Genomic DNA, 25,198 nt, shown 5'->3' with positions numbered 1-25,198 from the left:
TCTTTGTTCCTGAGGCCCAGTTATCACAGGTTTTGCTCACTTCATCGTGGTGGCCGTGGGCCGGGGACTTTGTAATCATCATCACAACCTCAGCCCCAGGATGGCCATGGTCACAGCTGGACCTCAGCTGATGGGTCTCTGCAGGTGTAGGGGGTATACATGGGCTCGAGGGGCAGAGAGATGCCAGGGAGGAGTGTGGCTTCTTGGCAGGGTGGGGCCGCTGCTGACTGTGGGAATTGGAGCAGGGCTCAGGGTAGATGAACAGCAGACTGGCAGCTTTAAAGATGTCTGGTTCCTAGGATGTCTAGTGTGGGAGTCAGGGGCACTGGGATGAACACAGTAGAGGTCAATGAAGCCCCACGAAGTGGTTAAACAGAGGAAAGAAAGGGAGGGCCATGGCTGGGCAGGTGGTCAGAAGGGAGATGGTGTGAGAGAGCACATACATACATACATACCATACACACATACATACCATACACACATACATAGCATACACACATACATAACATACACACATACATAACATAAATACATATATATACATACATAACATGCATACATACACCATACACACATACATTCCATACACACATACATAACATACACACATACATAACATAAATACATATACAGACATACATAACATGCATACATACATACCATACACACATACATTCCATACACACATATATAACATACACACATGCATACATGCATATACATACATACACACATACACACACAGACATATAGACATACAAAGACATACATACACCTATAGACACACGGATACACCTACAGACACACTACACACAAACATACACATACACAGAGCCACATGAGCACACATACATACATACAATCATTTGGACAAAGCAAGTCACACACACACACACGTACATACAGACACACATAGACACCCACAGATACACGGACACACACCATAGACACACATAGACACACATATACATATAGACACACAGATGCACCTATAAACTCACTACACACAAATACACAGACACATAAACACACATATAATCACACACACTCAGACACATATAGACACCCACAGATACACAGACACACACACACTCCACCACAAACACACACACTCATAAGGATACACCTATAGACACACTACATACAAACACACAGATGCACACACACAGAGACACGTGAACATACATACATACACACACTCTTACATATATACAGACACATGTAGACACCTGTGGGTACACAGACACACACCACCTACAGAGACACACAGACACAGCACAGAAACATATATAGATAAACACAATACACAACACACACACACACACACACACACACACACACACATCTGGCCAGATATTCTGAGTATCCCTTGCTGAGGGCTGGTGTCACTTTTTGATCTTTCTGGACTTCACACAGCGGCCTGTGGGAAGGAAGAGATACTGGTTACCTCAGTCTTTCCCTAGAGGTGTAACCACTCACCACACAGGAAGTGGAGGCACAGGGACCATAGAGGCCATGGCTGTCTTGCCCATGCCCACATCTGCAATGCCTCTGTCTGTCTCACATGGCCTCACCTTTACTGGCCATGGCTTGATGGGGTTGCCGTCCTTGTCCATGCAGCACAGGGCAGATGTGTATGCTGCAGCCTCCTTGGCAAGCAGGTCCCAGCGGGCATTGTGGCCTAGGTTGCCTGTCGGGTCAGCTGGGTCCAGGATGACAGGCCTGTAATTGTATTTAGGGCCAGTCTTATCCCCACAGTATCCACCTGTGACACTGGGTGGGCTTTTCTCCACTCTCACCTAACACTACACGGGCCAGAGCCAGTACCTAAGGACTCCTCTGTGTCTCAGGTACACACTCTAGGGTAGGGGTAGAAAAGAAGAAACATATGGAGTAGGATATAGTGGCAGAGGCAGGAGGATTGTGAGTTTGGAGCAGTCTGGGCTAAATAGTCTATTCAGAAAGGGTGGGGATGGGGGGACTGGAGAGATGGCTCAGTGCTTAAGAGCACTGACTGCTCTTCCAGAGGTCCTGGCTTCAGTTCCCAGCCCCCACATGGGGTAACCCACAACTTTCTATGATTCCAGTTCTAGGGATCTGGTGCTCTCCCCCAGGCTCCATGGGCACTACACACACACACACACACACACACACACACACACACACACACACACACACACAGTTTTTAAAAGAGGAAGGAAAGAAGGAAAGAGGGAAAAAAGCAGTTGCACATGCACCAATTTTTTCATGTGTGCCCAGGCAGACATTGCTAATCACTTTCTACAAGTGAAGACAGGCATTGCTAATCAACTACAGCACTGGCTCTACCACCCTCCCTCCCAGCCTCCATGGTAGAAACTATTACCTAGCTAATGTATATCATGTACAACAGACTGTTTCTCAGTATAAACTGCTACTACCCACAAACTGTTAATGTAACATGAGTTCAGGGGACAATCTTGCTTACATCCATCCCCATTTCAGAGGTAGGTAAGATGGTGAAAAACATGTTTCTATAACCCAAAGGATGTAAAGCTTCCAGATCCAATGAATGCAAATACTAGATGACCAGTTGAATCTGAGTGTCTCAGGACTTGTGAATACATTTAAGTTTTGAGGTGGGAAGCTTACGAGGTAGCTCAGGCTGGCTTTGAACTTGAAAACCTCCTACCTCAGCCTCTTGATTTCCTCTCATTCTTTTATGTGTATGAGTCCTTTGTCTGCAGGTATGTCTACACACATACATGCCTGGTGCCATGAAAGCCAGAAAGAGGACATCGGGTCCCCAGGGACTGGAATAACAGATGGTCCTGAGCCACCATGTGGGTGCTGGGAATTGAACCCAGGTCCTCCGGAAGAGCAGACTTAACTGCTGAGCCATCTCTCCAGCCTTTCTATCTCAGCCTCTTGGATATTATGATTACAGATGTGCCTCATGGCCTCTGCAACTTTCTTTTTTTTGGGGGGGGGGTGTTAGGGTCTCACATAACCCAGGCTGGCCTTGAACTTGTTTTATAGCTGGGAATGATCTTGAACTCCTGATTGCCCTCTCTACCCCATGAGTGTGTGCATCATAGTCCTGCACCACCACACCCAGTTTATGTGGTGATTGGGATTGACCCCAGGATTTCTTGTATCCTGGGCAACCTTCTACCAGCTGAGCCATATCCCGGCTCTCATTAAATATAAAGAGCATCGGGGCTGGGGATTTAGCTCAGTGGTAGAGCGCTTACCTAGGAAGCGCAAGGCCCTGGGTTCGGTCCCCAGCTCCGAAAAAAAGAACCAAAAAAAAAAAAAAAAAAAAAAAGAGCATATGCGTGTCCCAAATCCTGCATGAGACCCACTCAGACTAACACACTATTTGTTGTTTGTTCACATTTGAGCTGAACTTGGTGGCTTGTATTTATTTCATCTGGCAACCACATTCACAGGCGACCCAGAAACTGACTATCTCCTCAGGAAATAAAAGCACCACTCTGGGAAACCACCCAGTTCAAGAGAGTGGGCCCTGCCCTTTTGTCCTCAGCTTCTAGGAGGCAGAAAGAAGTGGGTACCATGGATCTGAGGTCGGGGAGTCTGGGGGTGACCAAACCTGGGCTTCTGAAGCTGCATCTTCAGGAAGTCTCCGATGGTCTCGTCTTCTGCACCGTAGTTGATGGTCCAATAGACGCACAGCTGACGGTACTGGCCAATCAGCTCCAGAACTGTGCGGAAGCCCTCCGCCATGTTGAACTGGGGGTTCTGGCTGCCTCGCTCCCAGGCGTACACAGTCAGGAGCTCCAGCCCGTGCTGGGGGGGCAAGGAACCCTTCCCCTTGACTGTCTTGTTACACTGGAGAAGCAAGACACAGGAGACGTGCGTAGGTCCACGTTGGGAACACAATGCCCAATGCCTCACACAGGTTAAGAGGGACCCCCGGACTTGACAGTCTAAGGCTTAACCGAACGTCCCCGTGTGCCAGACGACTGGCTAGGCATCACCCTTGACACACGGGCATACTTCGTTAGCTCTACTCTTTGGGAGTGTGGGTGTGAGTTGGTGGAGCTCAGAGCCTTACTCATTCTAGGCAAGTGCTCTATCAGCACCCCTCCAAGAATCTGTGTCCTGGCTTGTCACTTCTTATTTTGAGACAGGTTTTTGCCGAGTTGGCCAGACTAGCCTTGAGCTCACTTGCTCTGTAGCCCAGGCCAATCTTGACTTTTCCATCTTTCTGCCTCAGCCTCCTAAGTAACTGAGATGACAAGCCTGTACTAGACCAGGCTTGACCCCATTTCATGGATGGGAAAACCAAGGTCCTCCGGGTGGAATGTGACTGATCTCACAGGCTATGTTTGTGGCCAGACCCCTGTCTCCTCTAAGGAAATTACTTAGGGCACAGTACCTGGGACCCAGCCCAGCTGTGTGTGTGTGTGTGTGTGTGTGTGTGTGTGTGGCGGGGGGAGGGGGTTGGGGGTGAGGTAGGAGTGACCAACAGTCCCTGTGACTAACCTGTTGGTACCAGTGTTTCACCAGACGGATCAGACTCTTGAGTTTGGTGGGACGGGAGCTAATGAAGTCCCGCTGCAGCTCCGTGAAGCAGGTAGAGAACTCTCCTGCATTACTGTAGCTCTGGATGAGGTCCGTGTAGACCCGGGGATCTGGCCGAGAGCCGGACTTCAGCTGACCTGTAGAGAGGGAGAAGGCTAGAGTCATTCTGTCTCTCACAGAGCCCAGGTGGGCCAGTTTAGAAAGCTGGTCTAAGAGACCCTTCATGTCCCTTGTCTAAGGGCGATTTGAGACCCTCTGGGAGATCACCAGGTGTGAGGGCGGGGCCATAGATATGGCACAGCCTAGCTTAGATCGCCCATGAGAGTGGGATTCTCTCCCTGGCTCCTTTTCAGCCAGCAGTCTATCCATCCTGGAGAGAGTTTAGGCTTATGGTGTAGTGTCTGTAACCCTCTCTGCTGCCTGCTCAGCCCTCTCAGGGAGGGGGCTCTGGTAGTCATAAGACAAAAACTCTTCTTTGGGTAACAGGGCTGCTGGGGTAGGGGCCCGATACCACCATGCTGGTCCTGTGGACCTAAATAGAAGCAGAGCAGACAAATTTGTGTAAGAAGAACCAGAACCTACATCACATCTAAATGCCTGCCTGTCTCATTCAATATGTGGGCGCTGGGAAGTGAACTTGGGTCCTGTGGTAGTTTGAATAAGAATGCCCTCCATGGGGCTGGAGAGATGGCTCAGTGGTTTAAGAGTACTGGCAGCTCTTCCAGATGAGCCCGAGTTCAATTCCCAGCAAGGACGGGATGGCTTACAACCATCTGTAATGGGATCAGATGCCCTCTTCTGGCAGGCAGGTGTACATGCAGATAGAGCACTCATATAAAATAAATAAATAAATATTTTTAAAGACAATGCTCTCCCCACGATAGGGTCAAATATTTAAATGCTTCGTCTTGAGATGGTGGAACTGTTTGGGAAGGATTAGGAGGTGTGGCCTTGCTGTTGTAGGTGTGTCCCTCGGGGTGGGCTTTAAAGTTTTAAATTCCCCCACTAAGCCCAGTCAGTTTCAATCTCTCCCTGTCCCTCTCCCCCTCCCCCCTACAGCTCCCCACTTCTATTACCTCACCCTCTTCCCTCCCCCTGTCTGCCTGGGGATCGAAACGTAGCTCTCTTCTACTTCTGCCGGCCATCATGCTTCCCGCCATTATAACAGAGCAACCTTCTGAAATTGTAAGCAAGCCCTCAATAAAATGCTTTCTTTTATCAGCATTGCCTTAGTCACGGTGTCTCTCCACCACAAAAAAAAAAAAAAAAAAAAAAAAAGTAGCTAAGACAGATTCTCTTCAAGAGCACCACGTGCTCCTAATCACCAGGCCAATCTCCAGCCCATCACCCAGCATCTGTGTGGCAATCAAAAAAACGGTGTCCCACACAGCAGGAGAGCTGTGAGACATCCACACATCTCCCTTGCCTGTGGCATGAGTAGGTGTGGTCTGCTTGCACAGTTCCCTACGGCCACCCACCCGGAACCACTCTGCCTCTGTTCTTCCTCTCCTCCTGCCTTTGTCTGGGACCTCACCAAGAGCATCGAAGGCTGGCAGCACATCGAAGTCCACGCTCTGGCCTAGCAGCGTCTTGGATGTCAGCGTGAAGCTGAGAACTCGGGGGTTCTTCCTCTTGGAGATCTCAAACTTGACATCGAACCTCTGCTTCTGCTGACACGCCTCCAGCTGAGCCTGGATCTCCGTGATGATCTCTGCCCGATGGCTGCCTTGTTCAGAGAACTGGCGGAAGCAGCTGAGGAACACCACCAGGTCAGCATCTGAGCGCCCTTGTAGAGCAGTGCCTTTGGCAGAAGACCCACCCTGGGGAGGACATAGAAGGTGGCTTGAGGGGTTGGGGATTTAGCTCAGTGGTAGAGCGCTTGCCTAGCAAGTGCAAGGCCCTGGGTTCGGTCCCCAGCTCCGAAAAAAAGAAAAGAAAAAAAAAAAAAAAGAAGGTGGCTTGAGCCCTGAAGGGCCCTTTACAACCTGTGTGTGTGTGTGTGTGTGTGTGTGTGTGTGTGTGTGTGTGTGTATGTGTGTGTGTGCATGTGCACATGTGGAGGCCAGAGGGCAACATTGATATCTCTTCCTCCTCCATTATCATATCATCATCACCACCACCACCACCACTACCACCACCATCATCATCATCATCACCACCACCACCACCACCATCACCACCACCATCATCATCATCATCATTTTGAGACAGGGTCTCTCCCTGAGCCTGGAGCTCACTAATACAGCTCTACTAACTGGCCAGCCGACCCTGGGGTCATCCTCTCTTGACCTCTGGAATTTGAGTATCACAAGCACTGCTCCAGCATGCCCAGTTCATACAGTTCTGGGGACGGAATCCAGGGATGCTTGGATGCTAGGTAAGCTCCCTACCCATCTGAGTGATGTTTCTCTCCGAGAAAAGCGAATCCTTTCGAGAGGTTTAGCACTACCAAGGGCTGCCACAAAGGGAGTCGTAGAAAGTCAATCCGGCTTTGCACATATTTGTGGAAATCAGACAGCTGGTTGTTGTCATTAGTGCTGCGTTTTTTTTTTTTTGTTGTTGTTGTTGTTTTGTTTTTTGTTTTTGTTAAGAAAGAAAGAGGAAAGCAGATCCAAGAACCAAAGAGAGTAGCCATTCCTGTGGATGCCTTGGTACCCTGTGGATGCCCCTGTATTGCACCGTACCTGCAAAGGGATCTCCTCCCTAGCTCCCAACTGTATCCCCTGCCTCGTTCCTTTTCTGTGGACAAGGACATCACTAGAGCCCACCAGGTGGCTGGAGAGCGGCCCCGCCCCACACGAGGCCCCACCCCTGCAGCTCCCTGGGTCTCACCTTGACCACCTTGAGCACCTTGATGGTAGAATTCCGGAAGCAGTTTTCTTTCAGGAAGGAACATATGGTGTCCACTGCTCTCTTCACCTGAGTCAGGAAATGGCGGTCAGGCTGGAGGAATTCACAGATGAACTTGTCCAGGTTCTGAGCCGGGGTCTGGTGAAGGAGGGCTGGCTGTGGGGAGAAACAGGTGGGGTTTGCTGAAGCAGCATGCTGGGGACACCCGCGTGTTGTCCTTCGGCATCCATGGAGGCTGATGCTCCCACAGTCTCCCACACCCCCTGTTCTTCCTCACTGGCTGGCATGTGCTGAGGCAGCCTCAGTTTCCCCACCTTTAAATGGGTACGGGCGTTCCTCTCCATCCCAGTGGATCTTACATGTTAAATGAAATAGCATCACACTGGCTGTGGTCCAGATATGATTTGTCTTTCAAAGGTTCATGCACTGCATGCTGGGCCCTCTGTGGAGATGAGGGACCTTTAAAGACGGAACCTTGAGGAAGGTGCCTCAGGATGGGCTAAAGGTGGTCCTCAGAGAACACTGAGTGTGTTCTGACAGGAAAATGTGACAAGAGCCAGCCTGGCCCTCGGTATCCTCGTAGTCTAGTCATCGCAGTGGCCTCTCACCTTGGAGCATGATATCTTATTTCAACACTTTTTCCCCCAACTGTGACAGCATCTACCATGGCACCCTCAACACAGCCCAGTTCACACCAGTGCCATAACCTTGAGCTGCCTTCTCTATAAAGTTGCCTGGCTTTCAGTATTTTGTTAGAGTCACAGAAATGGATTGAGTAAGACAGTAGGCCTTTGGGAGCTGAAGGTGGCTTATGCCTTGGGTTTTTCTCCTCCAAATACAGAGCCCGACTATTTGACTGGGACTTTAGAGATGGGGAATGTGTTGCTTTGTGTAATTTGACTTTTAGTAGTCAGGTTTTGTCAACTTGATGAGCTAGGGATCATCTGAGAAGAGGGAACCTCAGCTGAGAAAAACGTCACTAACACACTGGCCATAGGCAAACCTGTGGGGCATTTTCCCGACTAATGATTGAGGCTCGAGGGCCCAGCCCACCATAGGTGGTACCATCCCCTAGGCAGGTAGTCCTACGCTTCTGAGCAAGCCAGGAGGAACAAAACAGTAAGTAGCCTTTGCTTCCACTTCCTGCCTCCAGGTTCCTGCCTTGTCTTTTCTCAGGGATGGGCTGCAATGTGGGACTGTAAGCCAAACCAACGGTTTGTTTCAGCTGTGGTGTTTATGACAGCAACAGAAAGAAAATTAGAACAGGGACACAGAAGAGGGTGAATGGGATGAGAAACCCAGGGTTCAGTCAGGCACAGGCTTTGGTCTCAGGGAGGTTGAAGAGTGGGGACTGCACCCCAGATAAAGGCAGTTTATTGTTCCCAGGTGTCCCTTGGGCACCAGCTGGGATATGACCTCTTACAGAGGTCAGCTCTCCAGAGGAGTAGCAGCTGTCACCATCAGTTCTCCCAGCCACTGGAGAGGAGGCAGCGAAGGGACCTGGCGGGGAGCTAACATGCTCTCCACCCGAGTGCCCTGCCTCTTTAAAACGTTAGAAACATACCATTTATAATGTGGCATGGTGTGTGTGTGTGTGTGTGTGTGTGTGTGTGTGTGTGTGTGTGCGTGTGTGTGTGTGTGCGCACACACACATCACAGAATCACAGATCGTAAGTGGAGGTCAGAGGACAACTCTGTGGAGTCAGTTCTCCCCTCCCCCTTTCCCGTGTGTTCTGGGAACTGAACTCAGGTACTCAGGCTTGTGGGCAAGCACTTTACCCTTGGCTCATCTCAGTGGCTCCAGGGCCCGGTCTCTTACCATAACATCCCAGGGTGGCACCAGAGTCCCATCCCTACTCTGAAGGCAGACTTGTGACTCCAGGGCAGCCGCCTCCTGAGCCAGCAACTTCCAGTTGCCCTGGTCCACGTTCCAGGTGGGATCTGCAGGGTCTAGGATTAGAGGCCTGGGGACAGAACAGAGGGAGGCAGGAAGGACAGTCAGTTGGAATTCAGGGGCCAGAAGGAATGTTGGGTGGAGCCTAAACCAGCTCTTGGGGCCCTTGACTTTAATGGTGTTTAATTTTGTGCTAATCAAATGGGCCCCGGGGTCCCCTGGGCACCCAAGCCCATGCTTCTTTATCAGACTCCAGAGGCAAGCAGGGAGGGTGGGATGGGTGACTCAAAGCTTACCATGGCCTCTTCCTCGGTCCATGGACTCCAGGAGAGAGTAGGAAGAGGGGACTGAGGTGGTTGCTGGGGAGTACGCACCTGGCTTTCCGAAGCTGGCGGAGAAGGTGTGCTCTGATGGCTGGGTCCTGCACACTGTAGTTGACTGTCCAGTAGATACAGAGTGACTGGTGCTGCTGGACCAGCCTCAGGACAGTCCGCAGGCCTTCAGCCATGCTAAACTTTTGTTCTCCGCAGCCTTGTTCCCAGGCAAAGACTGTCAGGAGCTCCAGGGCATAGGCTGGGGGCAGAGCAGCACCTGCTGTCTCTCCTCCTTCAAATCGAGCGGCAACCTGTCGCCCAACCAGAGATCAGTCAATGTGGACACTTACTCTAGGCTGGTCCTTGGGACTTAGGAGGTGGTGGTTGGTTGTATGTAAAAGGGAGCCTCAGAAGAACTGGTCACAGAGACTGCTGGATGATGCTGTCTGGTTTACAGATGAGAAAGCTGAGGTCTGGAGGAGGCTTGTGACCTATCCCAGGTCAGACCGTGAACAGGGAGGTGAGATTTGGGTGGTATTTTCTTTAAGGAGCATGAGGAGCTATACAGGAATGGGGGCTGCAATGGGTATCGGGCACCATCTAGCAGGTGGTAAACATGGGTGCAGGAAAATGTTTGTAGAATACACAGCGATGATGAAATATGGCCCACCCTCAGGGCTGCTGGACCAATCAGAGCTAAAGCCCGCCTTCAGGGCTGCTGGACCAATCAGAACTAAGGCTTTCAGGGCTGCTGGGCTTGCTGTGGGTCCAGAACTAGTCTGACTTAAGAATCCTTGCGACTTGTCAAAAATCAGCTTTGACACCAGGGGTAAACCGAGGTAGGATATAGAGTCAGTGGACCAAAAGCTGGTAGCTCCTGGCATTTCGACTCTCTTCTGCTCTTCGGGGGCCAGAGCTGATGGCTTCTGGCAATGAACTCTCTCTTACTATTCTGGGGCCAAGGCGGATGGTTTCTGGCAATTGACTCCTGCTGGTAGCAGCAGGGGATTATAAAAAGAAACTTAGTTACTTGGGCCTGAACATCTCTGTGTCCAGGGAGACAATAATTTCACATATGCACATATAGACATATGTATGTGTATATGTGCACACGTGAAACATATTTACAGTTAAACGATAGAGCAAACCTCTAACAAGCGGGCTCTAACAACCTTTATTTTTTCTTTTAGCTTTTTATAGGTTTTCAAATGAAAGTTCTCTGTACAAGAGAAAAATTACCTCACAGATAAAGTGTTACACCAGAGAGAGTTACAGCAAGACGGTGATTAAGTTCAAAGCAGTTGTTTTATCTGCGACTCGTTCTATAAGCCCATTATAAGTTCAAAGCAATAGTTTTATCTATCAGTGGCCTTGCTCTCTCCTGGGGCACACCTGTGGCCTCTTCCTCGGACCTGACCTAGAATGAATGTTTTTCTTTGATAAAAAAAAATCTGTCCTGAGCCTATTTCTCTTCCTAGTACAGTTTACTTGCTTGTAGTGTATGAACTTACTGAACTGCTTATCATGCAAGTTTATTATTCTATGAAGAGGGGACACTTTCTATCCTTGAACTCCATTCTATCTTCCTGGCAAAACCACTAAAACCATCTCCTTAGGCTTCCCATTAATTATTCTAACTTCCTAAAGTTATTTAAACCAAAGTCAGTAATCCTTGAAAATCATCGATTCGTCTAAACACTATCAGTACAAGAAAGCATATCTTTATATCGATTCTGCAGGAAATCGCCCAATAGAGTGTTAAAAACCCCAGGAAACAACAGGCTATGTTATGCAGTATGAGGAATGCAGCAGCGGCACGTGTGGAAAGGCAGGGGAGCAAGAAGCGATCCATGAGATGAAGTCCCTTAGGTCCATGCCTCTCCAGAGCTCACCCCTCGCTGCCAAGCAAAGCAGCAACCCATTTCCAGAAGGCTTACTCGCTTGTCACAGTTTCCCTTGCATGGCTCCTGCCAGTGACCTCACAGGAAGCCCTTTGGGATGTGTCGACTTAACAGCTGGCTTCCACCAACCCAAAGGTTAGCATGGTGAGGCTAACGCAGAGCTCTCCTTTTTGCTGCTGTCCACCATTGTATCTCTCTCTCTCTCTCTCTCTCTCTCTCTCTCTCTCTCTCTCTCTCTCTCTCCCTCCCTCCTCCTGTAGTGTTTTTGGTACAGGGTCTCTCTATGTAGCCCTGGCCGTCCTGGGATTCACAGAGATCTGCCTGCCTCTGCCTCCTGAGTGCTGGGGTTAAAGCTATGTGCCGTCACCCCTGGCTTTGTTTACTGTTAACCATAAAATGTCATGCATGAAACTGTCCCCACGGAACACGGGATTTGGTGACCTAAATCTGATGGTGTGTATTCCAGTCCATGTTAAACTAACTCCTACCCCTTTAAGGAGAGAGCTGGTTTTTGCTTTTATTTAAGGGCACGGATGTGAGCTGGCCTTCAGAGAAGGGCTCGCTTGGAGGAAGGCTCTAGAAGCTGCCCACGGTGCAGTACAACTTGTAAAGAGGTGATGGCAGACCATCCTAGGCATTTTGGGGGGTGAAGACTGTGATGGAGGTGGCTTCCTGGGAAGGGGGTGAGGTGGCTTCTGGGAAGGGGGAGGGGGAGGGGGAGGGGGAGGGTGCTCACCTGGCGGTACCAGTGTTTGACCAGTAGCATCAGGCTCCTAAGTTTGGCAGGGCGAGTGTTTATGAAGTTCCTTCGGAGCTCTGCGAAGCAGGCTGCATGCTCCCCAGCCTGGCAGCCGCTGCTGAGGAGGGAGGAGTACGTCTCGGGTAGAGGTTTGGCGCCGGACTTCAGCGGCCCTGCGGAAGCACAGAACACCCATGACACCAGTTCACCCCGCACATTGATTAAGCTCAGCTTTAATGACTCAGTACTGGTGCCAGCCATGTTAGCAATCTGTGTTAGCATTACCGTACTGTGTAGCCCAGGATGGCCTGGAACTTGCAGCGGTCCTCCTGTCTCAGCCTTTTAAGGGCTGGGATTATAGGTATGTAGCATCTGGTTCACAGTTTGCACTACCTATCCTCACTCTGCAGTGGGCTCTGGTGCGAGACAGGCCTGGGTTCAGATTCAAGCTATGTGGATTGCCTCTCGGCCCCAGTTTTCTCTGTGTAGAAGGGGCTCATGAGGCTGGAGAGATGGCTCCGTGGATCCCATTTGCCCGTGGAGCTCTCAGTAACAAGTCACAAAGGAGGAAGTGCGCCAGTGGGACAGAGAAGGCGTCTCAGGGATGGGGGATTTAACACTTTAATAACTTGAAACTGGGGGCTGGAGAGATAGCTCATAAGTTAAAAACACTTGTTCTTGCAGAGGACTCAGGTTCCATTCTTGACATACACTGGGTGGTGCAAACCTTGTGACTCCCATCTTGGGGATCTGGCACCGCCTTGTGGCTCCTGCAGGTACTGCATGCATGTAGCATTAAAGGTAAGCACACATGAAACAAAAATTAAGGGGGGGGGGGGACCCAACAATTCGAAACTGGTCCCACATCTATGATCCCGGAAGACTTGGGGGGGATGGCACTCGGCCTGCACATCAAGACCCAGTTTAAAATAAATAAATGAGTGGGTGAATCAAGAGAACAGTGGAGCTAGGGCTGATGGCCCAAAAACAGAGAAGAGAGAAAATGGGGCTGGAGAGATGGCTCAGTGGTTAGGAGCATTGACTGCTCTTCCAGAGGTCCTGAGTTCAATTCCCAGCAACCACATGGTGGCTCACAACTGTCTGTAATGGGATCTGATGCCTTCTTCTGGTGTGTCTGAAGACAGCTACAGTGTACTTATATTCAGTAAATAAACCTTTGGGGAAAAGAGAGAGAGAAGAGAGAAAACAGAGTGGCAACATTCAAACAGCAGCACTAGGGACTGGTGCTGGGGAATGTTTAGTGATTGCTTTAAGATCTCCGAGGGGTGGTTTTCAGTGCTTGGTGAGTCCCAAAGGAGTATGACAGGTGCCTCTTGTTCAATGGTTCCCGGTCCCACAACTGTCTTACCCACTGCATCAAAAGCGGGCAGCACACTGAGGTCTACCCAGTTGCTGAGGTTGGTGGGCACCAGCTGAAGATGCAGAGCATTGGACTTCTGTTCAATAAACTGGAGGCTCAGTCCAGGTGCTGGGTTCTGACACCAGCGCTGCAGCTGGGCCTGCATGTCACACAGGATCTCTGTCTGGTGTGAGTTCTGGCCCTTGAAGTCCCCGAGAGTTTTATAAAAGATGACAAGCTCCACATCACATTTGCCCGTGAGGTCTGTGCCACGGCCAAAAGAGCCACCCTGTGGAAGTAAATGCAGCTCAGACCTTGTACTCTCCAACCCTCCAGGAACCAGGAGCCTTAAGAGCCCAGGGGCCTTAAGAGCTCAGCGGTTAAGAGCACTGACTGCTGTTCCAGAGGTCCTGAGTTCAAACCCAGCAACCATGTGGCGGCTCACAATGGGGTCTGATGTCCTCTACTGGTGTGTCTGAAGACAGCTACAGTGTACTCACATACATAACATAAATAAATCTTAAAAAAAAAAAGGAGCTGAGTTGTATCTGTGGAGCCTCTCTCCAGGTCTGCTGTGTCAGACCAGTGTATGGCTACTAACTCAGGTGGAATTGAGGCAGTGACCCTATTCCATCCCCTTCTAAGCACATCTAAGTAGCAGGAGGTGGAAGTCCATATCCTGGAGACCAGTGAGGCTGTGTGTGTTCTGTCAACCACTCAGCTTTCATCCACATATTCACTCAGGAATTTAATTCATTATGGTTGGTAAACAGAAAGTCCCTGGCTTTGGGCTTTGCTTAATGCCTGCTAGGGCAGGATGGGTGCTGGACACTGGATACACTGGCTGGTGTATGTGTGTGTGAGAGAGAGAGAGAAAGAGGGGGAAAAGGGAAGAGGAGAGGGGAAGGGAGGGGGAGGGAGGGAGAGAGAGAGAGACTCCATCTATATAGTCCTTGCTGACTTTGAACTCAAGAAACCCCCTGCCCCTGCCCTTCAAGTGCTGGGATGAAGGGTGTATGCCACCAGGCTTGGTGAGACTAACATAAAAAAATACCATGGCTAGACATTGGACAGGTCTTATCAGAGGGGAGGGGTATGAGAAAGCTGAGGCTGGGGGAGGGAGGGAGAGCATGTTCCAGGAGAGAAGACCTGTCTACAAGCCCCCTGACAAGCCTGAAACCTGTGAAGCAGGTCAGTGTGAGGCCAGAAAAGGTTAGAAGCAACCAGAACTGGCCCCACAGCCCTCAGGAGAAACACAAGAAGATTCTGAACTCAAGGGGGGGGGGATCCAATTGTTTTAACAGGGATTTTAAAAAACAAAATGCTAGACACCTTATTGGTGTATGTGTGGCGGGGGGCGGTTGGAGGGTAGCTCGGTGACAGAGCAGTTGCCTGGGACAGCAAGGTGCAGGCGTCAGCCCAAACCACACCAGGATGAACAACAAAACTGTATTGCTAAAAGCAGAACAAGCCAAATGTGGTAGGCCATACCTGCAATTCCAGTTCTAGAGGCAGGAGGAGTGTCTAGAATTTTGGGCTAGCCTGGGCTACATAGTGAGTTCCTGGATAGCCTGGGCTACATGGAAGACCCTATCCCTCCTCAAAAAGTTCCAAACATTGAAGAAGAGGAGGAGGAGGAAGAAGAAAGTAAAAGCAAGCTTAACCGGCTTGGCTTTTGATGGCATGGAAACGTGGCCACAATGCTGGATGAACATGCACAGCATGGGAACACCAGAGGGCAAGCCAGGCTAGCCATGACATAGGACATAGAGAGATGCCAGAAGTTACAAACAGAGCTTTGATTTACACTATTTCCAGCTTAAAGTAGGATGTGATGTGACTGCATTTTAACCCAAGGAGCGTCTGTTTGTCTATACCCAGCCAGCAAGCCACACCTAGGACATCTAGTTCCCCTGACCAAACTTGGCTCTGTTGAGGACCCTCCCTGACTACCGTGGTTCCCCAGGGGCATCCCAAATGGCACCTTCACCTTAGGACTTACCTTGCTGACTCTCAAGACTTTGTCTACACACTTCTCCCGGAGGCAGCACAGGATGGTGTCGATGGCCTGCCTCACCTGCTGCTGGAACTGGGAACTCGGCCTGAGGTGGTCCTGGATGAAGGAGTCCAGCTCCTTGCTGGGGATCTGTGACAGATCTGGGCCCATCTGTGACCCAGCGGTGGACATGCTAGAGTGGCCCGGAGGCGTGTTTGAGGATGCTGTACTCTGGGTGATCCAAACATGACTTGAGGGATTCACCACTGTTTCACTGACAGTCTTTGGGTGCACTGATTTTTTGAGGCTCTTGTGGGTTTCAGTGACCGTTGGGTCTGGCATAGCGGAGATCTTGGTGGCTGTTTCTGGGAGTCCTCGGGCTGGATTTGATGGTTGTAGGCTCTCTTTCATTGGCTGAACAGCAAGGTGGCCATTGTTGTCTTCAAGGGCATGCTTAGCTCCTTGTTGGATAGGGTGACCCAAATCCAAGATCCCAGCACATGGAAGGCCCTGGAAGGTGGTGACCAAGCCTTATCAGCCAGAGCAGAGGTGTCTCTCACCACCTAGGCTTTCTCTCAGCCTGTCTGGCCACAGCTGAGGTGCCTGAGGCTTGGGGAGGGGGAGGGAGTCATGAGAGATATGAACCTTGGTGTACAACAGGCCAGGTGCTATGCTGGAGAGAGAGCTGTGAGGAATTCTAGGTGGACAGACATATCCAGGGAGCCAAGGACACCACAGGCAGCCCCAGGTTGCCCACACAACCTTGGCACATCAGCACAAAGCCTGTGGTCCCCAGTGTTCCCTCACTCACCGGCCCCTCCCAAGGTTGCACAAGGGCTCCTGAGGCCTCCTTGAAGCACTGCTGGTTAAAGCTGTATTCAGCCTCCTTGGCAAGCACATCCCAGCACCAGGCTGTCCCATTGCCCAAGTCCCATGTTGGGTCAGCTGGATCCAGGATCACGGGCCTGTAATTCCAGAGACAAGAAAGCTCCAGGCAGTCTGAAGGGTCAGAGTCAGGGCAGATCTGACACTCCTCTCAGCTTTGCCCTTCCAGACTCACAGGGAGGTTTCCTTATTTGCAAAAAAAATGACATCACCTGCTTTACCAGAGCCAGGTCCTGAACTCCAATGTGGTGGTCTGAATGAGAACAGTTCCCCAGAGATTCACATATTTAAATATTTAGTACCCAGTTGGTAGAACTATTTGGGAAGGATTAGGAGGCGTGGTCTTGCTGGAGGAGGGGTATCGCTGGGCATGTAGGTGGGCTTTGAGTTCTCAAAGACTCTCCCCTCCTCATTCCCGTCCCCCCCACCCCCATCCTGCCTGTGGATCAGGATATAAGCTCTCTGCTACTGCTCCAGCACCATGCCTGCCTGCCTGTTGCCATGTTCCCTGCCACGATGGTTCCATCCCCTGGAACTGTGAGCCTCAATTAAATTCACTCTATAAGTTGCCTTGGTCATGGAGTTTCCTCATAGCAATAGGAAAAAAAAATAAAATAAAAAAGAACCCAAAACAAAACTATGGCTATGAAGCAGAGGTACGGGAGAAGTAACAGCACCCACCCCAGGGACTGTAATTCACGTCCCGTTCTAGGCCTGCACATTCATTCGTTTGGCCCATACGTACCGATGCTCACATAACTGTCTCTAACAGCCCTGTTCACGACTGGGACTCGCGGCGTGACAAATTCACCCAAGAGAAATATTTCTCACGAACCACGAAAGAGTGAGTCACAACCCTACGGCTACATCACCGAGACTTAATGAGGAGGAAGACGAGCCAGGCCCAGCAGGGCAAGCTGCCAGATTCTCTCCACTATAGCTAAAGACCCACTAGGCAGGACTCAGATGACGGGGTGCGGTTGCCTGGGAGGGGCCCGCCAGCATGCTGGACATGTTTGGTGGCCTGAGAGGTGCCTTCGAAGGTGTGAACTGCCATTAATGTATGATTGTCCCGTGACGACTAAACAGGCACAACCACGTGATCCCTGGGTGTGGTTCTGTTTCTAAACTCCCCCAAGTGTTAAATTAGTCAGGACCAATTCGTTCCCCTAGTATAACAGGACAGGAGAGCAGACAGTGGGAGCTGAGGGAATGAATACCTGGGTCTCTTAAGCTGCCTTCGCAAGAACTCCCCAACTGCAGGGTCTTCGAAGCCGTAGTTTTCCGTCCAGAAAATGCAGAGATGCTTGTTGCGTTGGATCAAGGCCAGGACAGTCCGGAGCCCTTGGGCCAGGCTGAAGGCATCCTTCCTACAGCCCTGCTCCCAGGCAAAGATGGTGAGCAGCTCCAGCGCGTAGCTAGGGGGCAGTGTGGCTCTCACAACCTGTGTCTGCACCTGCGAACCCAACCGCAGAGAGGGCTGGGCTCAGTGAGAAAGGGACACAGCTGGGGCTCCATAGCACCCCACAGATTGCTTCCTTAGCTAACCCCAGGACCCAGCAGCACCCCAACCCCCTACACCCAGTCTTTCTCGTCTGCCTACTGTGGGGTTTCAGACTGACATGAGGGAACCCGAAGGAATGAAAGTCAAGCCCCAGCGGAAAGGTGGCCAGAGAGGAGCCAGCAGGGAGACTGATGTTGGTTGGTTCACTTTTCCCTCAAATTAAAAGAGGCGGGTCTGGGGCTCAGTGAGATTGGAGAAGATGAGACCCGGGGTACCCAGGGAAAGGGTGCTAAAGAGCCATGCTCCTTCCTGTGACGCAGCCGTGACTGAGCGGCCGTGCTTCACACATTCCTCTGGGCCCTGTTTCTCACTTCTGAGTCTGTATTGTGTCCTTGGGACCCCACGCACTAGGGAGAGAGGGGGCCCACACTCCTAAAGGAGACGAGCTGGCTCTCCAGAAGCGACTTGTCTGGGTGGAATCGCCCAGCAGCCTCCCAGTACATTCCCCTCATCTCTGGGTGTGTGGCACAAAGGTCGGGGCACATGGGCACCCACCACTCAGGTATTAGAAGAATCTTCTAGAACCTAGGATGCCTGGCTCCATAGTTGCTCTGATGTTCTCCTCCCTGCCATCCTCCCTTCTTTATGAAAGAGGGTCCCAGGTAGCCCACGCTGTCCTGAGGTTTACAGTGGAGTCCCAGGTGATCTTGTGCTCAAGGTCTTCCTGCCTCCCACTCTGAGAGCTGGGATTACACGTGTGTGTCATCATAGCTGGGTCTCTTTGTTTGTTTTTAAGAGAATCTTGCTATGTGGCCCACATAGGCTTCAAATGTCCAATCTTCCCCCTTCTCCTCCTCCCAAATTAGGGTTCAGAGCCATACATTTACTCATAGGGACTCCTCCTTATGTGTGAGGAACCCCATGTTCCTTTATGGGGAAGTGGCAAAAACAGAGGGCCAGAGGAGTCTGAGAATTTGCCCAAAGTCAAAGAGCAAATGAAAATCAGAATTAGAACCCAGAATCTTCTCACACCCAGACCTGCCTACTATGAGTAGTTTACTGGAGCCAAGATATGTGGCCCTGGATTTGAGGGGAGCTTGTTCGCTCCTCTCCAGGTGGAAGCACAACCCGCCTTTCCATCAGAGTTGCTAAACAAGCATGAATAGATCAGGAAGCCATTCTGAGTCTGGGAAGAATCTGAACTCATTCCTACAGAACGAATCATTCAGAGAAGAAATGATTATACCTGCTAACATTGAAATCCAACTATTCTCAGTGAGAAATGGTTTTTAAAGACAGCAGAGGTATAATCCAGACCTGGAGACCACATCCTCATTATTGTAAATAACGATCAACACCGTAATATGTAAAGAGCACCCATAAATCAACAAGAAGTCAGCTCACAAGAGAAAACCACAGACAAAGAACACAGCAGGTACTTCCCAGAAACAGAATAAGATGGTCACTAAGAAAAATAAACCAACCAGTCTTAGTCTGAAGGCAGGACCCACCCAAGCAGCCTCACCTGGCGGTACCAGTGTTTGACCAGCAGGATTAAGTTCTTAAGTTTGACTGGGCGGATATTCACAAAGTTCTTCCGGAGCTCTGTGAAGCAGGCTGAGTGTTCCCCAGCCTGGCAGTGGCTGCTGAGGAGGGAGGAGTACACATTGGGTGTTGGCTTGACTTCAGAGTGGAGCTGTCCTGGGGGCATCAAGGACAGCGGGTTAGAAAGACACAGAGGACACTGTGGGCACTGAACTCAGCCCCTCTCTGGAGCTGGGGGCGGGGGTAGGGGCTTGGAGACAGGGATGTGGGGGCTGAGAGGAAGAATAGGACTTTCTTTCTTTCTTTCCTTCTTTCTTCCTCTCTTTCTTTCTTTCTCATATGTAAGTACACTGTTGCTGTCTTCAGACACACCAGAAGAGGTCACCAGATGGTTACATTACAGATGGTTGTGAGCCACCATGTGGTTGATGGGATTTGAACTCAGAAGCTCAGGAAGAGCAGTCAGTGCTCTTAACCACTGAGCCATCTCTCCAGTCCCAGAACAGGATTTTCAAGATGGCTAAACAGAAAGGAGCCTCTAGCTAAGGCATGGGTGTCAGGGGCCTGGCTGCTGTGGTCAGGAATTGGTCACAGCAAGGTACAGGCAATGGCCCCGTACCTTTGTCCTCGTTCACAGATGGGGCCAGAAGCGTATTTCAGGATAAGCCTAGCATGTTATAGGTGGAGCATCTTAGACAATTCCAAATTCTTAACAAAGGCTTCAAAAGTACATTTTCGCTGGGTCATCACAAAAACCTTTTTTGCTTTTAGGGCAGAGGGAGAGAGACTGGAGCTGCACGGTGAGGACCAGTCACCCGCCCCAGGACCACAGAGCCAAGGGAACCAGGCCTTTCTGGCTGCTAGGTGTCTAAAATCAATATATTTAGGCAAGAAACCAAGAACCGGAGAGGGCTAGGGGCTCTCCTTGGTCACACAGCAAATAGGGTAGAAGGTCAGAATGCTTGACCAGTCTTTCTTCTAGTGATGATGCCACCAACTCTGAACCAGGCTGGGGACCCCTCACCTAGGGCATCGAAGGCAGGCACCAGGCTAACATCTATCCAGTTTTCTTGGTCCACCGATGCCAGGCGAAACTGTAAGATGCCAGACGCCTTTGGCCCAGAAAACTCAAAAGTCAGGCCAGGCCCAGGGTTGCACCCCCAGGACTCCAGCAATGCTTGTATGGCGCCCAGGATCTCTGTGTGACAGGTCTTCTGGTCGCCAAAGCTCCGGAGGCAGTCGAGGAAGATGACGAGTTCGACATCAGTGCCACCTCTGAGAGCTGTGCCTCGAGCATGGGCTCCTCCCTGTGAGGAAGAGAGACAGCTGAGGACTGTGCTCCAGGACTCCCATAGGAGCTCCTGATGGACTGGGTGGGCCGTGAAGGCTTGGGAGGGGCCCTCAGGTAGCTATTGGCATCCAACACCAGGCAGAACCCAGGTTCTGCTCACAGCAGCCAGGCTTGAGTTTCAGAGAAAGATTTTAATCCATAAAAGCACACCTGTAATTGATGCTGGACTCCAGCCCCACCAGCCCTGGTCTATTTAAAAAATATTTAATTGATTCTTATTTCATGTGTATGGGTGTTCTGCCTGCAAATATGTATGTGGGGTGTGTGTGTGTGTGTGTGTGTGTGTGTGTGTGTGTGTGTGTGTGCACGCGTGCCTGGTGCCTGCAGAGCCCAGAAGAGGGGTCCTGGATTCCCCTGGAAGTGAAATTATACCCTGTAGTGCGCTGCCAGGTGGGTGCTGGGAAATGAACCCAGGTCCTCTGTGAAAACAGCCAGAGGTTTGAACCCTTGAGCCCTCTCTCCAGCATCCTTTTTGGTTTGCACATGTGGGCATGGGGTGCATGTGCCCATGCGCATATGGGGTGCACGTACAAGTGCTTGTGTGTATTATGTGTGTGCATGTGTGTGTTTGTGTGAGTGTGTACATGTGTGTGTGTGCATGGGGTATGTGTGTCCCAGTGCTTGTGTATTTGTGTGTGCGCATGTGTACATGTGTGTGCACATGTATGTGTGCATGGGGTATGTGTGTACCAGTGCTTATGTGTATATGTGGGGGCATGTGTGTGCATGCATGTGTGTGTGTTTCCATGTGCACGCATATGTGTGCATATATGTGTATGTGTGTGTGTATGCATGCCCATGAATGTGTATGTGTGTGTTCGCATGTATGTGTGTGTGTGTGTGTGTGTGTGTGTGTGTGTGTGTGTGTGTGTGCTCATGTGGAGGCCCAAGGCTGATGTCAGGAATCATCTCCCTCACTGCAGTAGGATTCCTGGATCAGACCCAGAGCTCTCCAACATGGCTGGTTTCTCTGGTTCAGCTTGCTCTAAGGATGCACTGTTGTCCACTTTCTGAGGCCTGGACTATAGGCTACCACACCCACATGTCATTTATGTGAATTCTGGGTATTTGACCTCCAGACCTCATGCTTGTTGGGCGTTAACCACTGAGCAGTCCCTCTGGCTTCCATTCTCAGCTCTTTAGAGCCGACTGTGGTCAGGAAGTTGACTCTCTTTGTGGCAGCAAGTACAGAAGCATGCTGGGACAGGCCTAGTGTCCAGACCTTTCCGATGGTGTTTGGTCTCAAAGCTTCCAGTCTGAGGACTCTGGAAGGTGACTCCTATGACTATCGCTGTCAGTTATCTGCTCTCAGTACATAGCTGCCCTGGTTGTGGCCACAAATATGGTGGCAGATACCGGTACGTGACCCCAATCATAGGACAGGAAGAGTCAGATAAGGCTCGGGCCCCATGCAGTCTGGGGCCCCCACTGATGATGCCACGCCCCTCACAGCTGATCCTCTCTATGGCGTGTGGAGAAATAGGAAGTAGTAGAGGAAATAACCACTGGGCAGCTTCCAGTCTCACACATGAGCACCTCCCTAAGGATGCTGGGAGGAAGGTACTACCATACCCTCATCTTGCAAAGGAAACATGGCAAACCAGGGGAGGGGACGCTTCCATCTCTCTTCCTTGAAGCCAAAAGAGAACAGGAGTGTTGAGTTTTGGTCTTGCTGGCCACCTCAGTGCTAAGTTGTCGGGCCCGAAGACCTGGATTCTGCACACAGACCTATATGACCCTGACCCCAAATTATTTCTGGTTGGTGAATAAAAATGCCAGCAGCCAATCGTCATGGAAAAGAGACATAGGTGGGGTTTCGGTTTCCTGGGCTTGGGGTCGGAGGAGAACCACATGGAGAAGAAGGTGGCGGTAGAGGAGGAGAAGTGGCCACGGGTTAGGTGATCCATAAATACGTGGCCCTGAGGGCTGGCCAGTTGAAGTTAAGAGCAGCCCAGATGAAACATGGTAATAATAACTCAGGGTTATCAATAGGAAAGTGGATTCTAACAGCATAAAGGGTAGGCATCTGCCCAGCTCTTGTGCTGCTTAAGGCTTATTGTAATATAAAGGCTGTGTGTGTGTCTTTTATCTGGGAGCTAAATGGTCAAAGGCGAGATAGAAACCTTGGGTTTGGGATTAAAAATCTCTACAACAGAGGAGGAGGGGGAGTGTCCCAGCTGGTGCCTTAGTGGCATAGTGTGGGTCTTGCCAACCCATCCGGTATTGAGCTCAATTTTGGTTTTCGAACCCACCCCATGGGGAGTTTAAAGAGAACTTGTCCCCATGAACCCTGCTCCACCCCCCCCCACTCCCCACCCCATCTTCTTTGTGTGGCTGAAAGGAGACTTCATAACCTGTGGTGGCCTCTGGTGAACCACACTTGTAACCCCAGTACACGGGAGCCAAGTCTGAAATAATGGCCTGGTGATTCCACTTGCTGCTCATTCACCCTCCCCTGAGGACCTAGCGACTCCCTAGTGCAATTCTGCCCCAACTGCTCCTGGCCTGGGTTGTATAGCTCTAGTGACTGGGGGGAGGGGAGAGCCTAGGCAGCTTCCAGAAGGCCTTGTCCCTGCTGGTGAAGGCTTTCCAGTGGGGCCCACTTCCCTAGGCTCAGTCAGGAAAAGCAATAGATTCATTGTTCCTCCAGAGTGACCTTTGGTGAGACTGTTTTTCTGTTAGTCCCTGAGACCTTAGGAGGAGGGACAGACTTGCCCACATCCCCCATTGCCTGGAAGGGATTCAGCCACACCCGAGATGCAGAAGGCAGGCTCTGTGTCTCCCAGACCACAAGCCTCCTTCCACTTCTCCAGCTCAGAGGCAGCCTCAGGAACTGGCCAGTGAGCTGAGACCTACCCAGGACAATCTCAAGTCTCAATCCTAGGTCCCCATGATGCCCCTGCCTCAGCAGGTTTACCCAGGATTAAGGCAGCTCACAGTTTGTCTCTCCTGCTCTCTGAGCATCCAAAGGTTATAGGGACAGCCTGGCAGGGTGCTCAAGTGACAAGGTGTGGCTTAGAGCAGTAGCTTAGCCGCACTCAGCCTCAGGTTCCCCATGCATAAAGCTGGCAGTGATCCCTATCCCCAGAACCATGAGCTTTGAGGGACTCTGTGTGGTTTAACCAGGTCATCTTCTTTTTCTCAAAGGCTGAGCCCCAGTGGGTGTGATTCCCCCAGCCTCAGATCAGGCAGTGTGAGGCCCAGAGGCTGAGTAGGTGGGTCAACGAGACAGCCTTTAAGAGAGAATAGGAAGCAATCAGGTCACCCGGTGTGCCCCTGGTTGTGCCTTTACCTTGGATGTGTAACTTGCTGTTTGATTCCTCAGTTTCCCCACAGACTGGCTCATTACAATAACGCCTGAGCCTTCCCTCAAGAAGACCCTGAAGGTTTCTGCCTTGGGGTGCCCCACCCTCTCACCTTGATGATCCTTATCACCCTTGGTCTCTGTAACCCTCCGGCTCCGTTCTTCCTTAGGACGTTGTCCAGGGACCCCAGAGCACGCCGCACAGCCGCTGTGAACTCAGGGGCTGGGTGCAGGCTGTGGGCCACCAGCTTGTCCAGAGCTCCGGCTGGCGTGTGGTACAGGTCCATGTTGACCCATGCCCTCAGGAGAGTTTCGTTTCTCCCTAGGCTTCTTGGGGTGCTCCTGAGCTGACAATAGGGTGTGTTGCCCGTGTCACCTCTGTCATTCTCGATCATTCACTTTCGTTTTCTCCTCTCTGCCAAGTTCCTCTCTTCCCTAAGCTCAGGGCGTTGTTGAGATTATGTTTATGGTTGTGCTGTTTCCTGGTGAAAGATCCCACGCAGAGAGACCCTTACTTAAGTCTTGGGAAATCGCGGACCCCAGACACAGAGAGACCATTTTGGATGTAATAAGCAAAGGCGAGGTTTATTACGGAGACCTATTACAGAGATCTCTGGGCCGACACGTATCCCGCGCAGGAGACAGAGGAGTCGGCCCCGAGAGGCTGAGAAAAAGAGTATTGAAAGGCAGAGGCTGTGAGCACCAGGGGATGGGGGATGTCAAAGGGGAATGTATCACAAGTTACAAGATTGTTTTATGGCTCCAGGAGATAAGGGGACTCCAGAAGGTTTTATGGCCCCCTGGTTCCTGGAACAGAGCTACTAAATCAGGAGAAGGGTAGGGTCTTCAGGTCAAAATTGATGGAGCATTTGTATTTGAAGCACCTCTGGTTAGGCTTGGGCTGCCCGGTTTCTTGGAGTGCTCTCTGCAGGACACAATGGCTGAAAAGCACAGTAGGGGCTTATCAGGGTCTGGAGGACATCTGGTTAAAATATGACCCTGAGTAAGCTGGGGGGATGTCTTTGGAT

At 50.8% G+C, this 25,198-nt stretch overlaps 1 protein-coding gene across 1 annotated transcript; it reads right to left on the bottom strand.

The window, feature by feature from the left end:
- Positions 1-828: 828 nt before the first annotated feature.
- On the bottom strand, positions 829-24,484 carry Oas3 (2'-5'-oligoadenylate synthetase 3). The gene is given in 16 exon segments (NM_001009493.1): positions 829-1,420; positions 1,575-1,722; positions 3,593-3,831; positions 4,489-4,664; positions 6,062-6,347; positions 7,360-7,533; positions 9,197-9,341; positions 9,646-9,896; positions 12,223-12,398; positions 13,595-13,874; positions 15,588-16,091; positions 16,393-16,546; positions 17,687-17,922; positions 19,496-19,671; positions 20,540-20,822; positions 24,284-24,484. Coding segments are annotated over 16 exon segments (3,414 nt in total). The 5' UTR covers positions 24,458-24,484; the 3' UTR covers positions 829-1,408.
- Between the last annotated feature and the right edge of the window lie 714 nt (positions 24,485-25,198).

Source organism: Rattus norvegicus, chromosome 12 (assembly GCF_021556685.1).
Source record: "Rattus norvegicus strain SHRSP/BbbUtx chromosome 12, alternate assembly SHRSP_T2T, whole genome shotgun sequence".
NCBI lineage: Eukaryota > Metazoa > Chordata > Mammalia > Rodentia > Muridae > Rattus > Rattus norvegicus.
This window is presented reverse-complemented; position numbering and strand designations above follow the sequence as displayed.